General features: G+C 39.4%; 2 protein-coding genes across 6 annotated transcripts; both read right to left on the reverse strand.

Annotated features, from left to right (window-relative positions):
* Nucleotides 1-2,316: 2,316 nt before the first annotated feature.
* LOC144532803 (uncharacterized) lies at nucleotides 2,317-10,288 on the reverse strand. 3 transcript variants are annotated; one of them, XM_078273741.1, is made up of 3 exons: nucleotides 10,204-10,288; nucleotides 7,036-7,148; nucleotides 2,317-4,814 (listed from the first exon to the last, which is right to left on the reverse strand). In XM_078273741.1, exons 2-3 carry the CDS (start codon nucleotides 7,059-7,061, stop codon nucleotides 3,941-3,943), a joined length of 900 nt encoding a protein of 299 aa, XP_078129867.1. In that variant the 5' UTR covers nucleotides 7,062-7,148; nucleotides 10,204-10,288; the 3' UTR covers nucleotides 2,317-3,940. The 3 variants fall into 3 exon arrangements, with proteins under 3 accessions (XP_078129867.1, XP_078129866.1, XP_078129868.1); XM_078273740.1 differs by having other exon boundaries at nucleotides 2,317-4,819; XM_078273742.1 differs by lacking the exon at nucleotides 7,036-7,148 and having other exon boundaries at nucleotides 2,317-4,819; nucleotides 10,204-10,284.
* A 1,169-nt stretch (nucleotides 10,289-11,457) lies between these two features.
* plekha3 (pleckstrin homology domain containing, family A (phosphoinositide binding specific) member 3) lies at nucleotides 11,458-27,951 on the reverse strand. Of its 3 annotated transcripts, XM_078273056.1 has the most exons (9): nucleotides 27,620-27,950; nucleotides 23,373-23,489; nucleotides 22,160-22,309; nucleotides 20,622-20,743; nucleotides 19,952-20,056; nucleotides 17,967-18,010; nucleotides 16,243-16,337; nucleotides 15,511-15,660; nucleotides 11,458-15,185 (listed from the first exon to the last, which is right to left on the reverse strand). In XM_078273056.1, exons 1-9 carry the CDS (start codon nucleotides 27,657-27,659, stop codon nucleotides 15,076-15,078), a joined length of 933 nt encoding a protein of 310 aa, XP_078129182.1. In that variant the 5' UTR covers nucleotides 27,660-27,950; the 3' UTR covers nucleotides 11,458-15,075. The 3 variants fall into 3 exon arrangements, with proteins under 3 accessions (XP_078129182.1, XP_078129183.1, XP_078129184.1); XM_078273057.1 differs by lacking the exon at nucleotides 23,373-23,489 and having other exon boundaries at nucleotides 27,620-27,951; XM_078273058.1 differs by lacking the exon at nucleotides 15,511-15,660 and having other exon boundaries at nucleotides 27,620-27,947.
* Between the last annotated feature and the right edge of the window lie 19 nt (nucleotides 27,952-27,970).

Genomic DNA, 27,970 nt, shown 5'->3' on the forward strand with positions numbered 1-27,970 from the left:
GAAGACACATACAGGATCACTTAAAATCCTTCAGTTCATCACAAACATTCAACATCAACACATGGAGATACTTGGTTTTCACTGGACAGGAAGTGGATGAGTAAAAAGTACAATATTTACCTCTAAGATGTAGAGGAGTATAAAGTAGCATAGAATGGACATACTCAAGGAAAATGCAAGTACCTTGAATTTATATTTAAAGGTGCTCTAAGCGATGTCACCCGTTTTTTAGGCTACATTTTTTTGTCACATACAGCAAACATCTCCTCACTATCTGCTAGCTGCCTGTTCAGCCCAGGCTCCACAAACGGCAACAAAAATAAACTGTGCCAACCTGCACCACACAACATAACAAACAGTGTTCCAGCGTTCCAGCCAATAACCGACGAGAAGGATATGGGAGTGTGGGTTGGGGGGGGTTAGTGCACGGAAGGGAGGGTGAGGGGGCGGGATGAGGATGAGCGTGGGGCGAGCTAGCCTCGTTTTGTTTGACAATACTTTGAACGTCAACAAGAAGTGCCGTCACCCAACATCGCTTAGAGCACCTTTAAGTACTGTACAGTAGTAGTAAATGCACATTTCATTCGACCACTGCAAAAGAAGTACATATACAGTCAGATTCCTCTTGACTACAACTGCTTTAATTTACAGCTTTAGCAGCCCCATTTAGCCCAGGATCAATGTTTTTTTTTTTAATACTGTTACACAAGAACCTTGAAAGTTAAGATTATAGTTTAAGTGCATAGCTATGTTTATCATGGTTTGCATTTTTGTATTTGTTCTTTTTTCTAATTTCATATGTGTCATTGTCTTTTCTAGGAGTCTCCGGCCACGCTAGCGACTCTGTGAGGCTGTACTCAGGGGCGTCGGACTGGGGGGAAAAAGGGGACTCAGGGTCAAAGGGTACCCAGGTCCCTCATGTGAGGAGGGCCCAAAAAGATGCTAGAATGAATAGCTGTGGATGCGGGGAGGGGCCCATAGAAAATGCTTTTCTACAGGGCCCAGGATTTTGTGCTACGCCCCTGGCTGTACTTATAGGCACCGCGGTGCTAGTTCTAGCATTGCAGTTTTACATTTACCATGTTTACCATCTTAGTTTAGTATGTTAGCTGATGTACTAAATGTACTGAATCTATAAATGCTAAAAATCAGTCTAATAACCACCACATGTGCACTTTAGGAGAAAGTAAACTCCGCCTGGATTGATCAAATCGCTAAATTAACAGAATAATTACAGAGGAGGTGATGTCAGTCAACCATTTTTTTTTAAAAGTTTACCGTAACTTCCCAGAGTTATAAGCCTCTGGGGCATCATATGGTAGAAAAACATACATAGTGATGTGGCCATGTGGATGTTTTGGCACAGATTAATACATTGAGATGAAGGATAAATTGTGTGTAGGGTTTTAACAATCCATGTGTAACAGTTAATAAACTGTAAGTGGAAATGATTATTTAGAAGGGCGTTCAGCAAAAATGGCATTCATAAGGGCAATAAAACTTTCACAATGGACCTCTGTCTGAAAAAAAGGGTAGATGGGTTAGATAATTTCAATGAAACATTCATTTGTGATTTAATCTTTATATAAGTAAAACCACAGATTAATATTTGGTGTCAGAAAAGTAATGAAAATCCAATAACATGTCCAGTACAAGTTATTTGATTGTTACTTTGGGATACAACTTGTGCTTTATCAATCAGGACACTATATTATTGTTGTTAATAATGTCCCACGTTTGAATTCCAGATGCATATTCACAGCTAGCTTTGCTTCATTTCAGTCCAGTTCAGTTGAGCTTAGTGCATGCAACTTAGCAAACAATGCACACAGATTTCCACACCAGAATGTTGTTGTTTTACCATATATTTTAGTGCATACCATTATACTTTAAAATCATCATACTTAAGTGAACACAAGTATTTTAAGTTACGTTCTTTGTTGCATTTACACCAAGGATCGTTAGAAATCTCTTCCATCAAACAGCAACCTACAGTTCAATTTTCAATTCCATTTTATTTTTAGTATCAAATCATAACAAGAGTTATCTCAAGACACGTTACAGATAGAGTAGGTCTAGACCACACTCTATAATTTACAAAGACCCAACAATTCTCCACGAGCAAGCATTTGGTGTGACAGTATCCATGTGTTCAGAAAATAGATTAAGGTACAGTTTCACAACTCTCCACACACATTTGCAAATAATACGGCTACACTAATACCCCCATACTTATCAAGCATCAGATGTCAGAGCTTACATGAACGCAACAACTACAGTATAAAAAGTTTTATAAAATTTATATATTTATTATAAAAATAGTCCCTTATGTTTAATTGCATATCAATACCATAATATCACTTTGGCTAAAAAATAAACCAGCTCTTGTCTGATGGGCTTCTAATTTAACACTTCTGCAAGTTAATTCTCAGAGGAAGTAAAAAATGGGCTTTGATGAATTAAGATCGTCGTTTTTTTACAGCATGTATACATGCGTTATGTGAAATAAATTAGGTTGAAAAGCGATTTTCCATCTGACTCTGACTTTAAATGACGTGCAAACAGAAATTAGAGGAAAGTACATAACGAGAAAAACGGAAAGAAGAAAGTTCCTCTTTGTCTCTCTGTGTATCTGCCATGTCCGTTTGTATTTGCTAACTCAAAAAACCTGCATCTTTTGCCACCAATGACATCAGTGTGTGCGTGTGTTGGCAGTCGTAGTGGAAACACTTTGTCTCAGTGGAGACATCTGGAGAGACTTAGTGGCTACTGTAGGTGGAACAAACCCCACACAGAGCATACAAAGAGTCTCTCTGTTTTCATGTAGTTGGAAACAGTCCCTCTCTGCTCTGTGAAGGTGAGACAGAAAACTCTGTTGTGGCATAAAAGCACCTGCTTTTTCTACTCATATCAGTGGCTGCAATGGTCCTAATAATCTGTTTCTGTTGAATATACAAGTGACATTTTGTAAATATTTCTTCTAGGATTGTCATAAATACTTGATGACTACATGATACAGTAGTCAATGTCTTTGCAGTGCATTAGTGAAGTCTTTGACAGACAGCGCAAGATCATTGGAATTCTTTTATTTTTCTTCAATTTGTTTACTTACAATCCATTACAACTGTGAGGAAGGCATTACATAAGATGAAGTAGCAGATATCACATAATCATCAATATCAGTTCAAGTGTGTATATGTGTATATACACTGTGTGTGTGTGTGTGTGTGTACCTCATACAACCAAAAAAAAGCTATCAAAAACTATCCCTTAAGGATTAAAGGCTGGCTTAGTCAAACCATTAAAAACCAGCTTATAGTACGGCAGCCGATTGAGCTGCATGCATTTTGAAAGCTGGGCATAGCTACAGCTAGTTACAGGAACCTGCAGCTACAGGGCAGGTTTTTCTTACTTGTTACTTTAATGTCCGCAAAGCCAAATGACAAATGTAACGGGTGAACAAGAGTTTATGAAAGATGATGAGGTTTTCTTCAAACTGCAAAACTTAAGTGTACGTTCGATGGTGTACAATCACAAACAATTCACTTAACGCTATAGTGCTTAGTTTCTGTCGCCCCCATGAGGAATTCTAAAGTAATGACAACAAAACTGTCGGCGCATCCACATGATACAAGCCTTCCGTGATTGCGCACCACCCCCACCCCTCCTCCACACAGTTGCTACTTAGCCAAGTAGGACACAGAGGGTTAAAAAAAAAAACATGATGGACTCTTCAGAAGAGGTTATTGTCTTCGCTCGATATTCTGCGCGCAAAAGTCGCCGGATGACACCATTTTTTAAACATAGCCTACTGAGAGATACAGATACAGAGAGAGTTTTGTGTATTGGAAAATCTTAATTAGCTTTGAATAAGCTAAAGCTTTAACTACAACTAGCTTTAACGTTTTATTGTACAGATGTTTGTACATATTCAATGAGTCTAGTACATGTAGGGAAAGTGCATACTGTAGCAGTACCAGCATGGTTGTGGAGTGGGTCCTTGCACATGTGTCTGAGGTGCATGCAGATGTGTCTGGGGTGCACACACATGCGTCTGGGGTGCATGCAGATGTGTCTGGGTTGCATCAGGGATCTGTAGGGGGGTGTGGAGCGTCGGGGGGTGAGGAACAGGAAGTGTGTTCCTGGGTGGTGGTAACCTTTGAGCCTGAGCTGAGAGAGAAGAAAAGTGTTGCGGATGTTGTTGTTGGTATGACAGCTGGTGTTGCTGTAATGTTGGATGTGACCTCTGTTGCCATGATAACCCTGTCTGCTGCGACTGAAACACTTGAGGAGGCTGCCCACTGTTGATTCCTTCTCGCTCTCTGTGACTCTCCCCTGTTTTCTCCTCCTCCTCTCTCCCAGGCAGCTGCTGTTTGATGATGTAGAAGCCGTCACCGTCGTCCTCGGACAACACCTGCAGGTAGAGGGTGGAGACGACTGTTTGAGGGCGGGGCAGGAGGGACAGAGGGGTGAGGTGAGGGGTGAGGGAGGTGGGCAGGGAGAAAGACTTGACAAATGGAGATCTTCTAGGCCTCTTTGTCCTGCTATGAGACGCCTCGTCTCGTCCGTCACCATCTTTTGCTCCAGAGTCAGCATCAGCACCATCTGCAGGTACAGGCGACGGCGTTTCCGATGACGCTTTCTCAGAGTAGCTGCTGCTGCTGGAGCTGCTGCTGGAGCTGGACTCCACCTCCGGTCCAGAGTCTTCGGCTGAAGAGCTGGACTCGCCGCCCCCCCCCCAACGATGCATGGAGCTCGCCTTCTGTTTGTAGCAGGCGGCGCAGCGAGACAGACCGCCGACCTGAGGGCCTGATCTGGACTGGTACAGAGAGGGAGAGTTGTTAAGGAAAAACTCAGGGGCAGCACAACTCATTTCACATATGTGAAGAAAATGTTGGCGACCTTGATGAATTAAACAGAAGCTTTTAATGAACACTAAATTGAGGAGAATTTAGGCAGCAGTACAGTTGACAGTTTTTCTTGATTGCTTTGACCTGCTTAAAGAAACTGGGATCCACTCGGTTTTCATCATCACTGTCTCAGCAGAGCAGAACACACCTCTTGCAAATGTGTTAACCCTTTCTCATTGGATTGACACATTTCCCCCGCCCTTTTGCAGAACAGTTAACAAGGATGTCATTCAAGCAGTCCAAACTCCATTGTTTTAGCTATGGTAACCAAACAGAAACCATCTGTTCCTAACTATTAGAAACTACCTACATCAGTATGAAATCACTGAAGCACCTGTTTGACACTCCTTCACACAAATCTTCAATTAGCAATCAGTCTGCAGGCCTTAAAGGTGCAGCGTCTGTGTTGTTCTTTGCCAACATGAATGGAAGATGTCAAAGACAGAAGAGACTGAGTATCAATAGTGGATATTTCTTATACTCTACAGTAATAGATTTTATTGTTATTTTCTTATACTCTAATATATTTTATTTTGGTTTACATGTATTTTGTGTAATATTTACAGTATTTCAGTTTTCAGCCAAAGTTTCAAAATAAGAATCAATGGAATCAATAACATTTGCATCAAAGCATTTCTGATTCTGGATCCAATTCTTTGCAAGAAGGCAAATGTGACAACAAATGTCCCTGGCATGAAAGCTACGTCCAGTAATAGGCTACAATGACAAGCAATGGTGCACTGATTCACACTGATTGCTGTATTTTGTATGTTGTTGCCCACTGTGTAATGGTTGATTGGAAGAGCTCATACACTTGTTTGCAAGTTGTGTTGTTTGAAGGCAAAATTAGCTTTTGTTGCAAATTTTAAATGTGTTGGCACAGTGAGAACCTTTTGCAAACAAAATGTGTCATTTAGACCATGGGTGCCACTGTTTCGGCCTGTGTGTTAACTGTTTTGAAAAATGTGGAGTTTGAGTTGACTGCTGTGTCAAAGCAATCAAGAGAAACTGTAAACCAATCTCAATCATCTTGGCCGGACAGAGCCACGGTGCTTCTGCAAAATAGCCTCGGGAAGGAACTTGTTTTGGTGGAACGTGTATATGTAGAGAGGCGAGCTGTGGAAGTAAAATGGCTGTCGAGTGTGTGATGAGAATTTTGCTCAAAAAAAGATAATTATAATTTGATTGTTGGTTCTAGCTCGGACGATGTTTCCCGAATCGACCAGAGTTTAAAACACTTACTTTGTGTTGGCATTCTAAGCACCAGAAGGAGCAATGGTTCCTCTGCAAAAATCAAAACAAGTTCCTTTCCGAGGGGAAAGGAACTTGTTTTGGTGGAACATGTGGATGTTCAAAAGTTGTTTTAGTCGTGCAACAGAAAACTCAGGTTGGACAGATAGTCTAGCTAGCTGTCTGGATTTACCCTGCAGAGATCTGAGGAGCAGTAAACCATAGTCCTCAGAAATCCTCCAGAGTACCAAATGCCAACACAAAGAAAGCGTAAGGTAACGGACATCGAGTGTAATTTCCGGCGGCACCTGAACCATCCCTGAAATAGAACGTTGTCGATATAAGCTGCATCTCATGTCCCTTATTTGATAGCTCCTCGGTCCTCTGCTGAACCAGAAGTTGTTCTGTCCCTCCTCGGTGAAGGCTGTCTCAAAGCTCTTATTTCTGCCCCGATCACTGAGGAGCGAGCATCGAGGAGGGATCATCAAGGAGCTATAGGCGAGGATACACAAGAGAAGCCTTCCCAAAAGCTGTGCAGCTGATGGAGTTGCCAACTCCGCCCATACAGCTGAATTATTCATGTGACTGGGAGGATTTGGAGTTTTCTGTGTTCATGTTCTTACAGTTTATCTAACAAACATACTTTGATCTCTCCTACAGCTTCATGGCTCCTGTGTTAAGTTACTTCTGGTTAAATGAAGAGGTGCAGGCGACACATGCTGCTCTTTGTGCAAAGCAGCAACCTTCTCACACGTTATCTCAAGGTAAGAATAACTTTTTACTGTGCAACTTCTTTCAGTAGTTGTCCACAGAAGGTAGATTTTTGTTTTTTTTTGGTTTTGGAGGGATAGTAACAGAAAATATCCAGTGTGTCACATGAAGTATTAATGGCCACCTTTTTTTGTTTTGGACTGTCTTCATTCTGGTCCTCAGCGGAGCCTGCAGAGTGTGACTGAAGTCCTCCAGACTCCACCTGCTCCACCTCTTTCACTGCATTCATCCCTTCCGCTTTGCAATGTCAAAAAAAGTAAGAAAAACATTTAAAGTTTTATGAAGTGAAAAAAAGGAGACAGTACTCTTTCATTTGTGGTTTTAAGTTACGACATTCATGCTGGTCTTCTCAGTTGTGCCCTCAGTTTACTGCAGGTTTAAAAAGCTCCATTTTGTTAGTTATGTAGCGAAGACACCAGGGGCCCTATCTTGCACCCGACGCGGTGTCTTTGTGTCTTTGCTAGTTTAAAACCGACGCAGTTGTCAATTTCCCATCCAGCACCCGCGTCGTTTAAATAGCAAATGCACCTGCTCCCATCATTGCGCCCATCGCGTGCTGGTCTTACAGGGAGGTGTGTTCAGGTGCATTCTGGGCGTATTGCTATCTTGAGGCAGCGGGAAGTGATCGCGCCATTGACCAACAAAAACCTGGTCTAAAGTCAATAATGCAGCATTTCATTGTTATTTTAACAGCAAATTAGTAAAATGCTCCTAGGCTCGTGCACAGCGCACACACACTATGCTTGTTACACACACAGGGACGCACAGCAGCACACAAACATGCAAAAGATTACAAATAAAAATATTACAGTGCAAATCCGCCATCATAATAGCAATGCTCCAAGGTCCAAACGCACCTGACTTTTAAAGGGAATGGGAGAAGACACTCTGATTGGTTTATTGCATGTTACGCCCAAAACACACCTCTGATTAATGAAGACACTAAGTACAACCCTTTTGAACCATGCGCCCGGCGCACAGAGCCTTTTTTCCGCCGTCAAACTGGCAAAAGTGGATTTGGACACGCCCTAAACGCGCCAGGCGCTTCACGCCGTGCACTTATTTCGTTAAAATAGGGCCCCAGCTGTTAAATGTCAACTTTTCATGAGCTAAGTGAAAGAAAAGCAACAAAAATGAATATTAGTTTTTAGATAATGCAGTTTTTAAATTGTTGATTTATCTTAAAAAAGTTGGAAAATGTTCTCAGCCCATACAGCAACACTTTGTCCCGCCGTTTATCTGAATTATTCAAAATCACCAAATTCGGAGATACATGCTTTTAACTAGACAGTCAACAACATGTAACAGACTGAGTCACTAATATTTAAAATAACTTCTGTGGATTTTGCATAAAAAAACTTTTACTTTAAGCCCCCTTTAGAAGATCATACCAGTTATTTGTATGTTTTATTAAAGGTGCTGTAGGTAGGATTATGAAGATCCAGGACTTAGCCAAAGAATTTGAACATCAACAACTTCTCAGTCCCTCCCCCCCCCTTTCTGCTAAAGCCCAAACTCTCTCCTAAGCCCCTCCCCCCACAAGGGAGAATGAATGCGTGTGCCTGAGCAGTGATTGACACGCAGTTAGACACCCCCCCCTGGCCCTGATTGGTGCATCTGAACAGGGAGCTGTGGATTTTTGCAAATCCCACTACAGGCTGTAGGTGGAGCCAGAGGAGCTGGATCTTTTTTTAAATGACCTGCTTCATGTAGTTCTACTGGAACATAGGGTCAGTTTCAACAAATATGACAAAAAGGTAGTTTTATAAGTCTTACCTACTGCACCTTTAAACATCACGTCTACATTACTGGAAAACATTTTCCTATGAATAAAATCGTCTTGATGCTTTTCAGATTAATCTTTGTCTACAACTGCTGTCTCTGTAACCTGACTCAGTCAAGTTTAATTTCCATATCACGATGAAAAAATGGGGAAAATGCAGGAAAAACACAGATATTAAGAATTGTTTTACTTATTTCTTTTTTTTTTTAAGATTATTTCTTTAATTCTGTTATTATCCCACACATATTTTGTATGTGCAGCGTGCGGGGTGGATGTTTATGGAATTATAACAAACCGATTAGTCGATTGACCAAAAAGTTACCTGCAACTAGTTTGATAATCAATTAATCATTTTAGTCATTTTGCCAAATATTGTCTCGTTCCAGCTTCTCCAATGAAAGGATTTCATATATCTTTGTAACCTGAATATCTTTTGGTTTGGGATATTTCGTCGTTCAAAACAAGACATTGAAAGACGTCACATTGGGCTCTGGGAAGTTGTGGGGGGCATTCTTTCACTAGTTTTGACATTTAGACTAAACCAGTGTTTCTCAACGGGGGTGGTACAGCCCCCCCAGGGGGCGTTCAGAGGATGACGGAGGGCACTGGAAGCAATATTGTGGGAAAGGGGGCGTTGAGGTGCCTTTGGGGGGATTCCCTTTTTATTATACAATGACAGTGTATAGACATGAAAGGGGGAGAGAGATGGGGGACGACACGCAGCAAAGGGCAGCAGGCTGGATTCGAACCTGCGCCGCTGCAGGACTCAGCCAACATGGGTGAGCTAGAGGCCGTCCCGGGGGGTTTTTAAGGCGAGTTTACACCAAAGGTTCACAACAATACGAGTTTACACTTTAAACTACTTAAGAGCAGTGGTCTGTAACATTAAAACCGGCCAGTTTACACCACTGCAACTAGACGAGACGGTGGATTGTAACTCGTCTTCTCTTTAGTGTTTCTTTAGGCTTTGTGCGGTGCAGCTCCGTGCTGCCTTCATGGGAACGGGACGTCAGAGCATCATCTCATATAAACTCCGTACTGCAGCGTTATGAATCGGTCTTGTTGTGAAATTTATAGTCTATATTGAACTTTAACATCATTTATCTTTAATAAGTCCATGAACATAGCTGTCGAACATTTTTTATTCAATGATATGATTTTTTTTGATTTTTGACAATAGTAACAACAATAATAGGACAAATAACAACAATAATAGGAACTAATCATTAATATTCAGGGCAATTAGCCTACATCTTATTTGATGGGGGGCAGTAAGGGACCTGGATAATGGATAGGGTGGGCGCTGGTCCCAAAAATGTTGAGAACCACTGGACTAAACGATTAATCGCTAATGAAAATAGTCGTTACTTGCCACCCCGAACAGCTGTAACATCATGCCATCGTCCTTTTCACAATGTTAACTCTTTATGATGTCTATCTCATATGATATAGTCTGTATGATGTCAACTTCTACAGAAACACTCCGACAACAACAAACAGTGTACTTACTCATACTTGTATGTGCTCCTCTTCAGGTCCAGGATGCAGCCTGACTGTCAGGTTGTGTCGACCTGCATTTACACAGCCAGGTGAGTGTGCGTGAGAGTACACTGTGGGTCATTTTGAATAAAGCGCCGCCAAAGAAAAGACAGGCGACCGCTGACAGACAAACACACACCCTCTGTAAACACATCACCCCTCCAGGATGCTTCACAGACTCCCACTGACTGGAAAAAAAAGAAACTCCACCCTCTCTTACCTCTCTGGTTACTTTCAAGTGACTATATGTCACTTTTTAGCGTTTCTGAAACTGTAATTTTTCATATAATGATGACGTATGACCTGTAACAGCCAACGAGACAGACTAACTATTACTAAAACACTATTTTTATGTCGTTTTTATACGATACATCCAGGCCAAGTTACCGTATGCACTTGAAATGCAACGAAGCATCTATAACATTCTTTTTTTGTAAATGAATGATTTTCTGTCTGAACAAACACATTCTCACTCCCATCACGTAAAATACGGACGCTTGGGCAGGTGCCTTTGGCGTTGTTATTGACGCTAAAAGTCTCCTTTAGCGTCATATAACGCGCTTTATCTAAACGCGCTTGGTCGGGACTATTGCCCTCACTTTTGACGCAGTGACGTTAAGGAAAAGGTCGTGGGCGGGCTTATAAAAGGTACGTTTCCATGACACGCGGGACAAGAACGGGACAGTTGGGTTTAGGAAAAGAAGAACGGGACAGTTGGGATTGGGAAACGTGACATGCGGGACACGATCCCTGGTCTCCTAGGTGAAAGTCCTGTGTTGTTTGACCCATCCACCACCCCCAACCAACCTCCCTACGCAGATTTTTGGGCTTTCATACTACTCGCTACCATTGCAGCTCTTAATGATACGTCATTTTCAACCGCCCGTGGAGCTGCTGCTCTGCCCGGTGCGTTTTACACACACGCTGAAGGGCGCTTTTCTCGTTGTATCCGACACTGACAGCCACTGCCCAAGCGTCCGTATTTTACTCGGGGATTACACTCGGTAATACTGCACCATAAAGAAAAGACCTTTAGGACAGCATTTGTGGTAAAAACACTAGCGCTTTTGTCCAAAGCGGCCACTAGAATCAACACAAACTGAAAGTTACACATAGCCACTTTAAATTCCTGATTTGACTTATATTTACTGAGTTATGCTTATTCAGGTTAGGCACACAAAATGTGTATGAACACAACGCATGTTTAAATAAACAATGACTAACTCAGTTTAAAATAATTCTTTTTATTTATACAATGATAAGTCTGATGTTACTTCGTGCAGAGACACTTAAGGCATGAAAATCTCTCCGCTGGTTTGTCCAAAAACTGACCAGGCTGTCATTAATAATAAAAAAAAAAAAACTATAATAAAGAAAATATGATTCAGTTGTACAGTAATGCAGCAGTTTAATTCAGTTAATTAGTTTCCTCTAAACAAAAAGCAGCAGAGCCAGGAGACAGTTAGCTTAGCACAAAGACTGGAAACAGGGGGAAACTGCTAGCTGTGCTCTGTCCAAAGGTAACACAATCCAACTACCAGCACGTCTAAAACTCACTGATTAACATCTTTTAAATGTTAGTTTAATTCGTACAAAAACCACACAGATTACAGATGAATTACCGGACAAATACGAGAGCAGTATCAATCTCCTGACTCTTGGCAAGACAGCAAATACGTGTATTTCCCAAAATGTCGAACTATTCCTTTTTAAAGAGACTATTTGTCTAAGATGAAATCATGATGAAGGGCGTTAAAACTTCCAGAACACTGGCAAGAAAACATTCACAAACTTGAGCTTCATATACTGTCTTTAAAAGTTTCTGAAAAATCTTTAAATGAATTTGGGGATGCATTTTTACAGCAAGTGTTCATTCTAAATGGCTGAATAATTGTATTTTAATCTATTCTCCATGTTGTAGTCTTTAAATATGTATTCTTGTTTAATCTTTGTTTACCAATTAATTTGTAACAGTGTTTTACAAACTCCTGTAAGTGCTTGAACTACAAAATTCTAATTAAAATCTGATAGGCATGAGGAATATAAATGATCATTTAAAGCTCAAATATGGAACTACAATGCCGTTATAAATAATTCATAAAATCACAAGTTATTTGACATCAGAAGCTGATCATGGAGCCAACACGCGTGGGGAATTAAAACTACAGTGGCTGAAATCTTGTTTTACTGGAGACGACCTCTGGACAAACATGTCTTCTTCACAGTATTTCAAGAAAAAGGGAAGATAACTGTTTAAACGTGTTCATAACAAAAACGGAACACACATTTTGGTGAAAGTAAGAAGTCTTGTCGGATTTAAATACTGGTATTGCTACATACAAGGCTGCTGCAACTGCAAAACATTCTTTCAAAAATAAGAAACAAAAATAAACATTAATATCAGTTTCACAATCATCATCACGGTTATCCAACACAGTACCTTTGTCACTTTTTTCAGAGCACTGACATAAAAAAAGGACATTGTTTTAAAGTCTAAAGTGCAAAACAATCACACATACACACTGAAAAGTTACTGTATGTGTTTGGAGCAATTTAATTGATTTTATACTCTAATAATGGTTTGCCTGATTGGTGGCGAGAGAGATTTAACATTTAAAAAAATCAGCCAGCTTTTAGGAAGTTTAGGATTCGATAGCTGTGGTCAGTTTGGACATAATTCCCCCCGCCAACATTAAAGTGAAAATGATTTTGGCCAAAGCTGAAGGAGTGAACTGTCCCCTGAATGTGTTTATAGGTGAAGGTTTCCCATATAAAATCATACCACGGTACAAACAAGATCAGTGTGGTTTCTCGTTTGAGTCACTGTTGAAGATCGTTTATGTAACGATGTGTTTAATCGGAGTGTGTTCACATGACGTCTTCTGTTCATGTTTAAACAGCAAAGCAGGTTTACAAGACAAGGGGAACTGGATTCACAAATTGTAGCTCAGTTTGCGGATGCCTGTCAGTATTTTCACTGCTTGGATTTGCTAGCTAATCGTTGAAATGTTTGTTTTTTGGTTCTGATTAATCCACTTTAAAAAGGGTTCTGCGCTCCACTGACGTTTGCTTTGGCAGGGGAAAGTGCAGCTACATAGACAACATTTTTTAACTACCATGTGTGCAAAAGGCATCATCTGAACTCACTGTTGAACTCATCCAACGTTTATTCACTCATGTGCTTCATTAAAGCACTTGTTTACGGCGGCTCTGAGAGCACAACACACTGCGACTTAGGAAAGCAAACAGACAAAACGCCATCAAATGAAGGAAACGTGCTCAACTAATTGACAACACATAAGCAGCATAACAAAATATATCAAATGTGTTTCTTAATTTGTTTGTTTTATCTATTTGTTTTCTTGCAGTGCGTTGATCTTTCAGGGCCACCGTACCTTCTGTCTTTTCAGGGTCACGTTTGGCTGGAATTCTTCACCAAAAAAAAGGCAAGAAAATGCTCAAATACAAACAATAAGAGGCAGTAACTTGCACACATTCACACCTATCTGTAATTTAGAAACGTTGTTCCTCTGATCTGACTTGTCTTTGGACTGCAGGAGGCAAAAACAAACTTCCTAAGCAAAGAGCTGGAGAAGAAGCATGATGGCTAGGGCTGGGCAATATGGAGAAAATCAAATATCCTGATATTTTTGACCAAATACCTCGATATCGATATTGTGGCGATATTGTAGGGTTGACGATTTGTGCTTTCATAAAATATTTACACAATGAGATTTTGGATAAATAATCATCAGTTATGTTGATATAATAACTATGTGGGTAAAGGCAAATAATAGCATAACAGTTACAGTCTGGTAAGTTCAGAAAATGACATCACTTTACTGTAATGCAGCCTTTAAAACCAGGAAACGACAAGACTTGTGTCATATCAGGATATTACGATATCCAAAATTTAAGACGATATCTAGCCTCATATATCGATATCGATATATTGCCCAGCTCTGATGGCACATTTAATATATTAGATTTGTGCAAAAAAAAAAAAAAGGCCTCTGAAGAGCCTCAGCTCTCTGAGTATACTGTGGCAGAGATAATCGCCTTCAGGAACCTTTCAGAGACGCCGTTTTATCAGTCTGGTTTCATCCTCCGCTACGTCACTTCTGACAACATCAAAGATGAGAAGCTGACGGGAAGAGGGATAGAGACAACTGGCCTGGAAGAAGAATGTAGAAGATGCTTGGCAAGTTACCAAGGAAAGAAAAAGTTAGGCAAGTTCTTGAGTATGTGGAAAAAGCAGAAAATATTATACGAGAAGATGCTTTTGATTTCAACGTCCCATCAAAGCGCCACGGAAACAAACCTCAGAAGACATGACCTCAAAAATTCAACACTTCCTGCACATTATCGCGTCCATTTAAAGCAGTGAACGATCAATCCAGTTATTCTTATTGATAGCGTGCCGGGGAGCTGCCTACTACAACATCACAGTCCTAATCTGGTTGCCACTCAGAAAGTTCACATCTTTAACAGTAACTGCCATTTTCATTCACTTTGTTCTCAGATTTGTATCAGGAAGTCCAAACGCCAAGGCTACCATCATCTCCACGAGTGTGTCCATAGTGTGAATGTGGTTACCTTTTCCTCCCTTTGTCTCAAGTCCAGCTCTTTCCTGCTGTCTTTTCCGGCTCTCCAGTGTGTACTGTGCAACTGAAACACCCAAGACAGCCTTCAGGAAACGATTCATTAGGATTCCAAAGTGCATGTGTTTGGCAACCAGCTGACGTCAGAGAAAAAGTACGAGGAGGACAATCCTAGAGGAGATCAAATGTCTGTCAATTGGTCCGCCCAGAGTCCAGCAGGGTTGTGATGGACGTCAGGTCTTCAGATGGACAGGTCTGTGTCTGTGTCAGTAAGTGTGGTCTTTGGGCTCACGCTGCCTCCTCTCTCTTCAGGAATGGAAGACGAGTCACCGTTGACACTGGGCAGCATACCTGGAACACACACACAGGGAGTGAATACACGCATCAACTTTCACAGGTGAGTTGTCTTTATTCAGGATCTGCTTTTATTTAAAAGAAGTATTGAGATTGGACCGATAGGACATACTATACTATGACTTTTTTGTGACATTTTTCTATGACACACATAAAATGTATACTATGACAAAAAGTCATAGTATACTTTTGACTTTTTTAGGAATTTTTTTAGGAATTTTTGAAAACATTCATACTATGACTTTGTTGTTTTATTGCAGTTCAACTTGCCAACGACAATGATGGTGCACGTCTACACCGCCGACATGGAGTCCATCCTTACCTGCTCCATCACCATCTGGTACGCTGCTGCCAACGCCAAGGGCAGACTGCAGCGTATCATTCGCTCTGCGAAGAAGGTGATTGGCTGCAATCTGCAATGCCTCCAGGACCCTGAGGCGGGCAGGAAAGATTGTGGCCGACATCTCCCACCCTGGACACAAACTGTTTGAGCCACTCCCCTCTGGCAGGAGGCTGAGGTCCATCAGGACCAAAACCTCACGCCATCTGCAGCTGGCCTCATCCCGCCCCATAGACACTACACGTTACATTAACGTAAAGTCCCAACATCTGTCACAATGCGTTACATTAACGCACACATCTATTGGACTATTCTCTCTCTCTCGCTCTCTTATATATCTCTATATATCTCATACTGTGATTTTCTTGTACACTCCACTTGTACAAAAAAAATGTGCAGCTCTTCATTTTTAAAAGAGATATTGTACTTACTTTGTACATTTTTGTTAATTTTATGGTTCTTGACGGTTCTTAACTACTTGCTTAGATTTTTGTATTTTCTCTGTTTATTGTTATTCACCAAACACAGACAAATTCCTATGTATGTGAAAACCTACTTGGCAAATAAACTGATTTCTGAGTTTCTAAGTTGTGCTATCTTATAATCAATGTATAGTTGTGTGTGGCTGATGTAACCGGTTAGAACTCAAGGTGGCGATGAGTTCTTAAAATGTATGGAAAGGGTCTTTTAAAAAAAAAAGGTAGTGTGTCTTACGCTCAGTGTCATAAACGGAGCTGTCGGAGCACGTCCGGTTCCTGCGCTGAGTTGACCTTTGACCTCCACTCAAGTACTCCTTAGGAACACCTGACCTGAGAGGAAAAAAAAGAAAATAGTGATAAAATAGGACATTTTCTCTTACCGTTTGCTGCGTCAGAGATGAAGTTTATTTCCCCAGACATCTTTTTATAGGACAATGTACAGATTTGCAAAGATCATCTTAATCAAACATCTTTTGGTTTGGATAAAATAGACATCCTGCATTGTGTTTACTTAAGGAGTATCAATTAGTTATACATTAATATCCATGTAAATACAAATAGATTTAGTCTTTTTCTCACACGCAACGTCATAACACATGCAAGGCCAAGTCAAGGAGGAGATGTGTGCTCCCTCTGAGGAGATTAAAGTTATCAGTGATGAATAAAAAGAGTTGCAATGTTTCTATACAGACTGTGCCTGCTAAAAGTCCTCCTAAACTTTTGTTAAAAAGTAAGTACGTAAGAAGAAACCGATGCAGAGCTTTGGATCGTCACTACCGTTTATTCAGCACATTTCGAGGTGGAGGAGTCACAATGTTTCTCATTCACCTGACCTCGACATGCTCGCCTTCATCTGTAGCTGATGAAGAATCAGCCCAAACTACTGCAGCTATCACAGTTGGGTTGTAAATGTCAATGAAATGTTACTATCCAGACTTCTTTCTCTGTTCATATTCCCCCTACGCTATAATGCCATGGCTCTAAATGTTACCACAGTGTTCCATAAAACACAACATGTAACCACAAAAGGTCAAGAAACATTTAATACGTATAATAAACCAGTGTTTGTATGTCTTCTGTCAGAGTGACAAGGTCATCTATAAGACCATGTGATACTGAAACTGTATTATAAAGCCGTATTAATTATCTCAACTACTGAAAAACACATTTCATTCTCGTGAAATTAAAACTTACCATTATAACAAATCCTGTCCATAAGTGCTGTTAAAAGAAAACATGCTTAATTGTTCATGTGAACAACTGACTAGAGTTTTAAGACTGTGAACCTATTTTTTAAGGCATCCGCTGTATTCAAGGTGTTGCAATGCCGCCTCCTGGAGGCCATAGTTAATAGTAATAATCCATACATTCAGACATCCTAGCAGCCATGCATTATGCCAAAGGTCATTCATCTTGATGCTTTTGCTTTACATATTTGGCGAGCAGATCGGTTTGGAAGTTGGTTTAAAGTCTGAATAAACCAGGTTTCAACTGGAAGTCTCCTAGAAATGACATGCATTTCTTTTTTTCTTTTAATTTGAGGTAATCCTACCTTGTCTCTTACATTGTTATGTTTTCTTTTTATGTTATTGTTTGTTTTAACATTTAATCCTGTTTTGAAAGACACTAAGCTGCATCTTTGCAATGACAAGTGCTGTACAAATAAAGTTATTATTATAACAAGGAGGAAGTACGCTATGTAAGAAAATATGGTTTCACTTTACTTGAAGGTATCTTTATGAGAGTGACATGACACTGTGTCATAAACATTATGAACAAGTCATAAACGTTTATGACATAACGCTTCTGTCAGTGAGTGTCATTCGGTTTTTGTTATAACAAGTTATGGTTAGAGTTAGGGTTAGGGTTGGGGTTTATGTGTCATGACAGTGTCATGTCACTCTTATGTAGATACCTTCAAGTAAAGTGTTACCCAACATATGCATGTGTTCATCTCACCTGTCAAAGCTGTATGTTCCAGGGTGACTGATTGACCTCTTCGTCTGAGCAGACATACAGAAAGACAGAACAGAACATATTTTTGTTAGTACAGCAGTATTTGTTAGTGTAGGATGTCCACAGTCCTGCAGCTTCCTGAATGTGTCCGTTTTATGAAATCAGCATGTAATAAAAAAAGGGAAATACAAATAACAATGTGGGCAGCAGCTACAAGCAGAAAATGTCTCCTCTCTGTCTTCTAAATAACTAGTGTGACATTTAATATTTTTATCACATACTATATTTTTATGACATACTAAACTATTTTAAGACATCTATACTATGACTTTATTACTTTTTACGACTTAGTATACTATGACTTTTGTATGACTTTTTTCGACATACTATACTATGATTTTTTTCGAAATACTATATGACTTTTTTATCACTTTTTTCAACATACTATGACTTTTTTCGAAATACTATACTATGACTTTTTACGACATACTATACTATGATTTTTTATGACTTTTTTTAAAATGCTATACTATAACTTTTTTCGAAATACTATACTACGACTTTTTTATCACTTTTTTCAACATACTATACTATGACTTTTTTAATATACTATGCTATGAATTTTTTCAACATACTATACTATCACTTTTTTAATATACTATGCTATGAATTTTTTCGACATACTATACTATCACTTTTTTATGACTTTTTTCGACATACTATACTATCACTTTTTTATGACTTTTTACGACATTTTATACTATGACTTTTTTGACATTTGTATTACACTAAGCCAATTGACTAACACCTAATTGATGCACACCTATTTCATTTGATTTCTTACTGGCATTATTGCGTTTTCTTGCAGAGAACTTCATTTCAGCCTTCAGGCGTCTGATATGGTGGATGATTGATTTTAAGCAGAGCTTAACATAATGTGTGTGCACTGCATGAAAAAAGAAAAACTAACAAATACAAATAAATAACAGCAAACCAGAAACTTAGCTTGAAGCAAATTAAAGCTCTGTGTTCATTATGATTAAATTGTTTGGGTCATTTACAAGTCTGTGGAAAATGTTTTTCATACTGTGCAAAAATGAGTGTGCAGCCACCACCAGGAACAATTTGGGCAGTTAGAGCAAATAATATAAATACATTATTTGCCTTTAATGTCAGTAAATCATCTATGGGCTTTATAGTATCTGGGTCACAATTCTCTAATACTCAAATTAAAGGGATTTAAATCAAAAATGTTTGTTATGTCTTTACGGTACGTTAATATATATATATATAAAATAATATGTTTTTTAAAACTCAACAAATAATAATAACTGAATTGGCCTCAAACATCCAGTATCAGTAAGACCCATGAAGTGGAAGAAGTACTCAGATATTTTACTTAAGAAGTTAAATAACTGCAGTGTAAAAATACTCTTACAAGTAAAAATCCTGCCTTCAAACTCTTAAGTAAAAGTACATAAATGTTGGCATCAAAATATATTTAAAGTACCAAAAGTAACATATTTTAAGTATTCATTATGCAGAATGGTACATTTCAGAACGATTTATATATTATTGGATTATAAATCAGTACTAATGTTGCAGCCAGTTAAGGTGGGGCTACTGCTGGGTAGCTTAATCCATAATAATACATCATAATATATTAGTGTATTCATATTTTCTATTAATAATCTGAATCTGCAAAGTAACTTGTTACCAAAGTTATCAAATACATGTAGTGGAGTAGAAGTATGAAGTAGCATACAATGAAAATACTCCAGTGAAGTACAACTACCTCAAAATGTACTTATGTACAGTAATTGAGTAAAAGTTCAGTTGGCTTTCCTGGACAGTAACAATGGTTTAAAGAGGAATTATTCAGTGCATTTTGACTGCAGGTTCTTCCTGTAGCATTCCTTTTTTATTATCACCAAAACTCTTCTGTGTAGACTTATTGTACTTGAATGAGTTAAAGAAAGTGTAATAACCCTTTCAGGAGGCCGGAGGTCAGGGGTCAAACTCTGGTTGGCGAGGGTCATACACTCCTCCAAAGTCTTAATGAAAGTTGCACAGGTTGCACTGAGGAGAGAGGCCTGCCGAGAGAGAGAGAGAGAGAGAGAGAGAGAGAGAGAGAGAGAGAGAGAGAGAGAGAATATGAATTACCTTAAAAGGTAAAGGGTACTTTATTGTCACATACACATAGCGAAATTCATTCTCTGCATTTAACCCATCCCCCATTTACAGCCCCCGGGAACCAACTCCAGATCTGAGCCAGTGCCTTGATCAAGGGCACTGACTGGAGAACCTAGTACATGTTTTTTGATGGTGGGGGAAACCAGAGCACCCGGAGGAAACCCACGCAAACTCCACACAGAAAGGCCCGGAACGACCTGGATTTGAACCCAGAACCTTCTTGATGTTGGCCACAGTGCTAACCATTAGGCCACCATGCTGATTAAAATAGTTGCAACTGCATCACTTACACTTACACTAAAAAGTATTTCAGCAAACTGATTTGCTCTTCAAAACGAATAAAAACTGAACCTACAAACGTATCCCTAATAAACATTATCTAAAAAAAGTATGTAGTTATAAGTCTAACTTTGTGGAAATAAGGATGTGACTAAATGAGTTTGGGGTCAACAGAAGATGCGTCACCTCAGAGGTGGGCGTTTCCTCTGTGTCGGCCGTGTGCTGTGATTGGATCGTTTGGACCTGCTGGACAAGGAGGTCGCAGTACAGACGTAGTTCAGACATCTTTGTCTTCAGACAGTCTGGACCTAGCAACAGACGCACACAGACAGTTAAAATACCTTTTTAAAAACGTCCTGAAGAGGTAAATCTGAAATAGAGACAGAAATCTTCTCCTTGAAGCATGGTGCAATGATAGCGAGCTAGAGATCAATGTGGCAAAGGCAAACGAGTTACTCTTTTGCAAAAAACAAGACACAACAACAGAGCCGGTTTTATTTAATGGCCTAGCAGTTGTGGAAACTGTGGGAACTTTTAAGTACCTAGGTACGGTTCTTGACAACCATTTGAGTTTTTTTAGATAACACAGACTATATTTATAAGAAATGCTCACGACGACTCAGTCTCCTCAGAAGACTGAGCTGTCAGGGCGTCAGTGCTCAGATTACTGAGCTAGTATACACCACACACATTGAAAGCTTGGTTTGGCCATTTAAGCTGCAAACTCAAGAAAAAGCTTAACAGGATAGTGTCAATGGCTAGCAAAACAGTGGGAAAACCCCAAAAACACCTGACCCAAATATACACTGACAGAATACACACCCTTTTTCCAGTCAGTTTGAGCTCCTGAAGTCTGGGAGGCGCTTCAGAGTGCCTCTGGCAAAAAGTGTATTTATTTTTTATTAAAAAAATCCTTTATTCCAAATGCCATCAGTATCCTCAACCAAACCAAGTGAAAACATCAAACTGAGTTGCTATTTTAATGTATTTAAGCATACTTCTTATTTTGTATCCTGATATTTTCTTTTTTTCCCCATTTTATCTTGTTATATTCCACTTACTATGTCTGAGATGTTGTCTGTATGTTTATCTGTCTTGTATGTATGGTGAGCCAAAGAAACATTTCCACCATGGGACATTAAAGATGTATTCTATTCTATTAGAAGTGAGACTGTGTGGCATTTTTGTCAGCAACATTTCCACCTCACTATTAATAAAACCAGCACAAGCTTTTAAATAATATCTTTGGAAACAAGTGGGATTAATGAATTATAGCTTAAACAATGTCTGTGTGTACATTACATTTTTCTATATGGCCTCTATTAACTACAGGCCTTCCCATTTGAATACCGGCTTTTATAAGATCGTAAATACTACACACAATGTACAGTATTTTACATTTTATTTATCTTACCTGTTTTTTTCTTATTAACTGCTAGTGCTAAAATTACAGTTTTATTTATTTCTACTTTACAGTAGAAGTGATATGATGGCATCACAAAGTGTTATTTCAAATTCCCTTTTGGTTTTTAATGAAAAGCAAAATATCTTCACACACCAATACAAACGCCATTATGAGAACAAACTCCAAGAGAGGTCACAAGCTAAACTGTCTTACAAACAGGTGGGTTTTCCCCCATTTGTTTTAAAGTGATTTTCCTACAGAAAGAGGATCAAAACACAGACGTGGCAGACGGACAGACTTAAATACAAACTCTGTGTACCTTTGTGTTTGTGACTGTCCAGTGTTCCAGCCTTGGACGAGCCTAAAGCCACCAGCCACCTCTGTCTCTCTGCAGAGTTCACAGCTCGGACGTAGAAATGCTGCTCGCCAGGGATGATCAACTCCAGGCGCGTTGGATCTGTCGGATGAACTGAAACATAAAACATAAACAGTGTGTGATGGATGCGTATAGATGTGTTTAGTACCATGAGTGAGGACGGACAGGGGAGGTATAAGAATCAGAATCAGAAAAGGTTTTATTGCCACAATTAGTACACGCATGTGGAATCTGCCTTGGTGAAAGGTGCATACATAAACAAACAAACAAACATATTAAAGCTCCATTGTGTAATTTTTTGATTTGATTCTTAGCAAAAAACACTTTGTTCTTTCACAAATATATGCTCATTCATGTGTAATTACTTCCACCAACTAATCAAAGTATTCTCGTAGAATCTGCCATTCAGAATCATTCAGAATACAAGCGAGCGAGTCACTCGAATGGCGTCCACCATGTAGCGCTTCCATCTTTAAAATACATTAGCCAAAGAGGGACATACCTCCGCCTTTCGCTTTTACACTCAGTGGCACTGACTATGACAAATGCCAGCCGGGAGATTACTCACGACTAGCTACAGCTAGAACAGCTGCATGTAAACGATGGAGATACTAAGAGCTAATTTCGGTTTCACGGACATTGTTCATTCTGCTCAGAGAAATATATTAAAAACACAAACCCCCGTTGCTTCTCTCCTCGTCATCTTTGGAGAGTGTCTCTTTAGTGTTTCTTTGCCTAGGCGGTCTCACCGATCCACTGCCACCGGCTCTGTCTTTTGGTTTTTCGTTACCTTATTTCCCTCTTCCTTTAGCTTTCCCTCGCACCTCCGTGGCATCAACTGATCTCTGACTCTGCTCACGGAGAAAAATATGTAGCCTACGCTGTAAACATTGCCTTACACTATTAATCTCGTACAATATACAGAACGGACAGAGTCGTACTGGAAGCCATGTTAATCTTGGCATACGGCCACCGTAGGAGTTAAAACACGCTCGGAATGGGAGGGGCTAGAAAGTAATATTCAGTTGGTTGTCATATACAATTTCACTGCTAGATGGGAGAAATTCTGACACAATGTAGCTTTAAGTGTCAAATATAGGTATACAGGGTCAACAAATGGAATCATCTGCCAGGCATTTTTAAACAGCGGTCTGACCTTTAATGTCACACACGGACATCTTGATGGATCCTTTGCTTCCTTTACCAACGTCGTCCTCGCAGTCATAGTAAGACAGGACTCCATTCTCTAAGACGAACCAGCGTGGCTGCCAGCCTGAGCACACAAAAACACATTCAAACCCTAAGCGACAAATAGGTGTCTCTGTGTGGAGGTTTCATTGGTCAGATGATAGGAGATATCAGAGATATATAGTAAAGTATTGCACTTCCATAAAATTGGAAGACTGACAACAGACAGATTAAACTTCATGCACCAAAATGCTGGATCCTTTGGTTTCAACGAAAGATTAATTTCACTGTTGATGACTCTGCACATTAGTTTTTATTGTTCTATTGTTTTATAAAATGTCAGAAAATGTAAAAAAATAAAAATAAAAATAAAAAAAATCACAATTTCCTAAATCCAAAAGGTGTCTACAAACTTGTTGTGGTCTGTGCTCGCAGCCAGCAAAGTTGTTTGGTTTGTTTGTCTTTAGGGCTCTGTTTTTGTTGTTTCTGTTCAGATTTGCTTTCTGCACACACCACTAATAATCCTGAAATACACGTTTCACAGTATTTTTGAGTACCATTTAATGTGAGTTTTATTTATGTATTTATTTAACCAGGTAAGCCGATTGAGAACAAATTCTCATTTGCAACGACGACCTGGTAAATAAAGAATCTACAAAATACAGATCACATCAAGAGTCGATATACAGTTTGTGCAAGGTGATGTCTAAGTGGTATGGCAGTAACACAATACTAATACAACAGGCCAAGTAAAAATAGTGAATGTAGTACAGAGTCTATATACAGTTTGTGCAGATGGAATAGTGTAAAAGAGCATTAAACAAACATGACGGCAGTGCAGGGGAGAATGTGTCACTATGCAATGGAGCATAAGAGACAATAGAGTAAGGGTGTGTAATACTGCATGAATGGTGGAAGAGAGTTAACACGAGCAGTGATTGGACAAGAGCTCAGACAGCAGTACTTTAAAGGAACACGCCGACTTATTGGGACTTTAGCTTATTCACCATAGAGCTAGATACAGTCCCATACATACCCTTCTCATCTCCGTGCGTGTCGTAACTGTCTGACGCACTCACCGCTAGCCTAGCTTAGCACAGATCCTGGAGGTAACCGGCTCCATCTAGCCTACTGCTCCCAAATACGTGACAAAATAACGCCAACATGTTCCTATTTACATGTTGTGATTTGTATAGTCACAGCGTGTACAAATAACAAGGTCACATGAGACACAGCCATCTTCTAACTGTATATAAACTGGGAACTATTCTCCACAGAAGGCGAGGCACTGCTACTTGGGCGGAGTGATTTGATCGCAACACCTGAGAAGCCCCGTGGTGAGGAGCAGAGAGTAACAACGGTGCTTTTCAGGTGTTGCTAATCACTCCGCCCAAGTAGCAGAGCTTCGCCTTCTGAGAATATAGTTCCCAGTTTATATACGGTTAGAAGATGGCTGTGTCTCATGTGACCTTGTTATTTGTACACGCTGTGACTATACAAATCACAACATGTAAATAGGAACATGTTGGCGTTATTTTGTCACTTATTGGGAGCAGTAGGCTAGTTGGAGCCGGTTACCTCCAGGATCTGTGCTAAGCTAGGCTAGCGGTGGGTGCGTCAGACAGAGTTACGACACACACGGAGATGAGAAGGATATGTATGGACTTATCTAACTCTAGGGGTTATGAATAAGCTAAAGTCCCAATAAGTCGGCGTGTTCCTTTAAAGGCAGCGAGTGGGATAAGTTTTAAGGTTTTTTGTAATTCATTCCAGTCGTTGGCAGCTGGGTAAATACGTTGTTTTTACTTTAATCTTTAAATATGTGTGTTCTACCTTATTTTGTCTGTGCTTTGAGCTGATTCATGAGAACATCTCATCTCATTCACAGCTGACAGAAAGCAGTTTATAGAGGCCTGTCATTACAGTCACAAGCAGAGTATATTTTGTCCTCTACCACTATTATTTATAGACATGCTGTGCTGCCATTATTAAGGTCAAATGCCTCTATTACTGTGGTTTGCTTTTTATTTCTATCACTAGCCTACACAATGTCATGTCATATAACAGCAATAGCAGCTATATTTGGAGCAGATGAAAGTGAGCTTGTCACATAGCCGAGACTTCACACAATCACCCCAAGTGACCAAAACAGTTCGTCACAATTGGTAAGGTAATGTTTTTTCACAACTTCCAGCACACTTCTAAAATTACTTTTTACAACTTGTTTATTTAACAGTTATTTAAAAAAAGAAGGTACAATCGTGAAATACATTCTACTTAGAAATTATTGTAGCTGAACTTGTGCTGAATAGAAATAAGTCCAAATACTTTGAAAATACTGCTGACATTTGTTCAAATTACTGACAACAATATCAGAGGATGCCAAAATCCTCTGTCTGTCTGAAAACACCCTCAGACCCCAGAGGGTTAAATATATAATGAAATAAACAGAAGGGAAATTATACGTGGCTGTTTGATCCTGATATGATTATCGACATAGATATATATTGTTTTATATCTTTGATTATCGAGCTCTTGGTATTGAGTATAATTTCTAAATAACTAACGCTAAAAATAAATACATCAAGTTACCATTAAATGACAACAGTGGTACAGCTAGTATATGTCACATTGCATGCTTATAATCCTCATTAGCTTGGTAGCTGCAGTGTTAACGGTTAAATCTGACTGTTAAGGGAATAGGAAAATATTTGTACTAATAGATGTCACCATGACATTTCTCCAGTGGATTACTTAGATTGGGAAAATACTTTTTTGTATTACAAGTAAAAAAATAAATAAATAATTGTTTGTTTAAATATGCAAATGATGAATTATTTTATTAAAAATGTGCTAACTTGCATACATTTTCCATAGACAGAAATCTCAATCATTCCAAATCTTACAGAGACGGAGAGCGTAGGTATATGTAAGGAGATAACATAGGCACAGGCTCATTATTGCTAACTAAAATGCTAGTTAACATTAGTAATTAAACTTAAACAGCTAATGTAAGTCGAAACTGCCTGCGAGCTTCTCCTGTAATATACGGTAATTCCTCTACTATGAGACAGAAAGTCCCGTGGTTATGACACAATCGTTAGCCTATTTTTACAAAAACGTCTGCTACGGAGCCATAACGTGAGATACAAGGTAATGGAGCCTTTTATACATTGTCGTGTTTCTTTAGAAATAAAACAATGGACAAATAAAGTCTTTAAACGCTTCAGATGTAAAGTTATTTGCTGTCAAAGTGACGCCAAAATGAATGGCGGTCAATGGAATGCTAATGGCAGGTGATGGTTTATTAGCATCAAAATGGCTCCATAGGAGGTACGCTTTGTGGAGGCTGGCTTATCCCCTTGACATTTTCAGAACAGAAATTTGAACATTGGATAAAGCTAGGTTCAAAATGCTTCTTTAATTTTGTCTACATATTAGAGTCAAAGGTTTTTACCGAGGGAATTACAGATACCTCTTGTTATCACTCCATAAATCAGAAAATACTCGCCATAAAAAACAACAACAATTTTCTCCATGTTTTTAGGTATATCATTTTACATGGATCCTGCTATGAATGATATATGAACAACCCCCTCTGTAAAAACCTTCAGAATATAGATAGGAATGAAACTAGAATGTGTGATGTATGTAAAGTGTTACTGAAGTGGAGTCTGAGAGTCCTCTAAAATTTGGACTGCAAAATTCAGACATTTTGAAGGCACTAGAGGTTATAAAAGGGTAAAACATTTCAACTAATAGATATCACCATGAAACTTCCCCCAGTTGATTAACGTTACTTACATAACGACAATTATTCTTTTGTATTACGTTTTCTAGAATGTAATGTTCAATTATGAAAAAGAGATTTGTTAGCTTTTGGTGTATTTAGGAGAAATCTACAGACACAAATTGTAGAAATATAAATGTTTAGAAAATATAAACGTTTTCTTTCCACTAATCTGAAAGAAGACACGTTATGGAGGCTAAATAGCCCAAAACCTCCACATTGAAAGATTAGGTTTTTGCCTGTAGTGTCTCCCCTTAGAGGAGGATTTTAGACAGGCTAGCTAGCTGTAAGAACTGTTAGCTAACACAAACATCATCATTTATAATTCAGTTACTGTGTCTGTGGCTGGTCAGAAAGACAGTAAGCTAAACAGCTGGTAGACAGACAGACAGACAGACAGACAGACAGACAGACAAACGACTCACCTGTCATGTAATTCGTCCATTTGTACAGAATCCCCTCCATGGTTGCTCTGCAGGCTAGCTAACTGAAGCAGCAAGCTAACTAGCTAGCGTCCGCTCTCTGTCGAGTGACAGCGGGTTAGAAAATAACCCCCATCGTGAGCTGCTGCTTGTCTAAAAATGTGTGAACTGTTTTTGGTTTTTGCGAGCTGACTGGCTGCAGTATTGGCAGGATAATGTCATGCTGAGGGTTTGTTTGTGCGAAGATGTTCATAAACTGACCAGCTAACTTGTGGGCAGTAAGCTGATGAGAGGAAGAAAAAAATGTCAACAAAGCAGCAGCTTTTCTACGGAAGACTGGTGGGGACATTTCAC

This window comes from Sander vitreus, chromosome 17, assembly GCF_031162955.1.
Source record: "Sander vitreus isolate 19-12246 chromosome 17, sanVit1, whole genome shotgun sequence".
Classification (NCBI taxonomy): domain Eukaryota; kingdom Metazoa; phylum Chordata; class Actinopteri; order Perciformes; family Percidae; genus Sander; species Sander vitreus.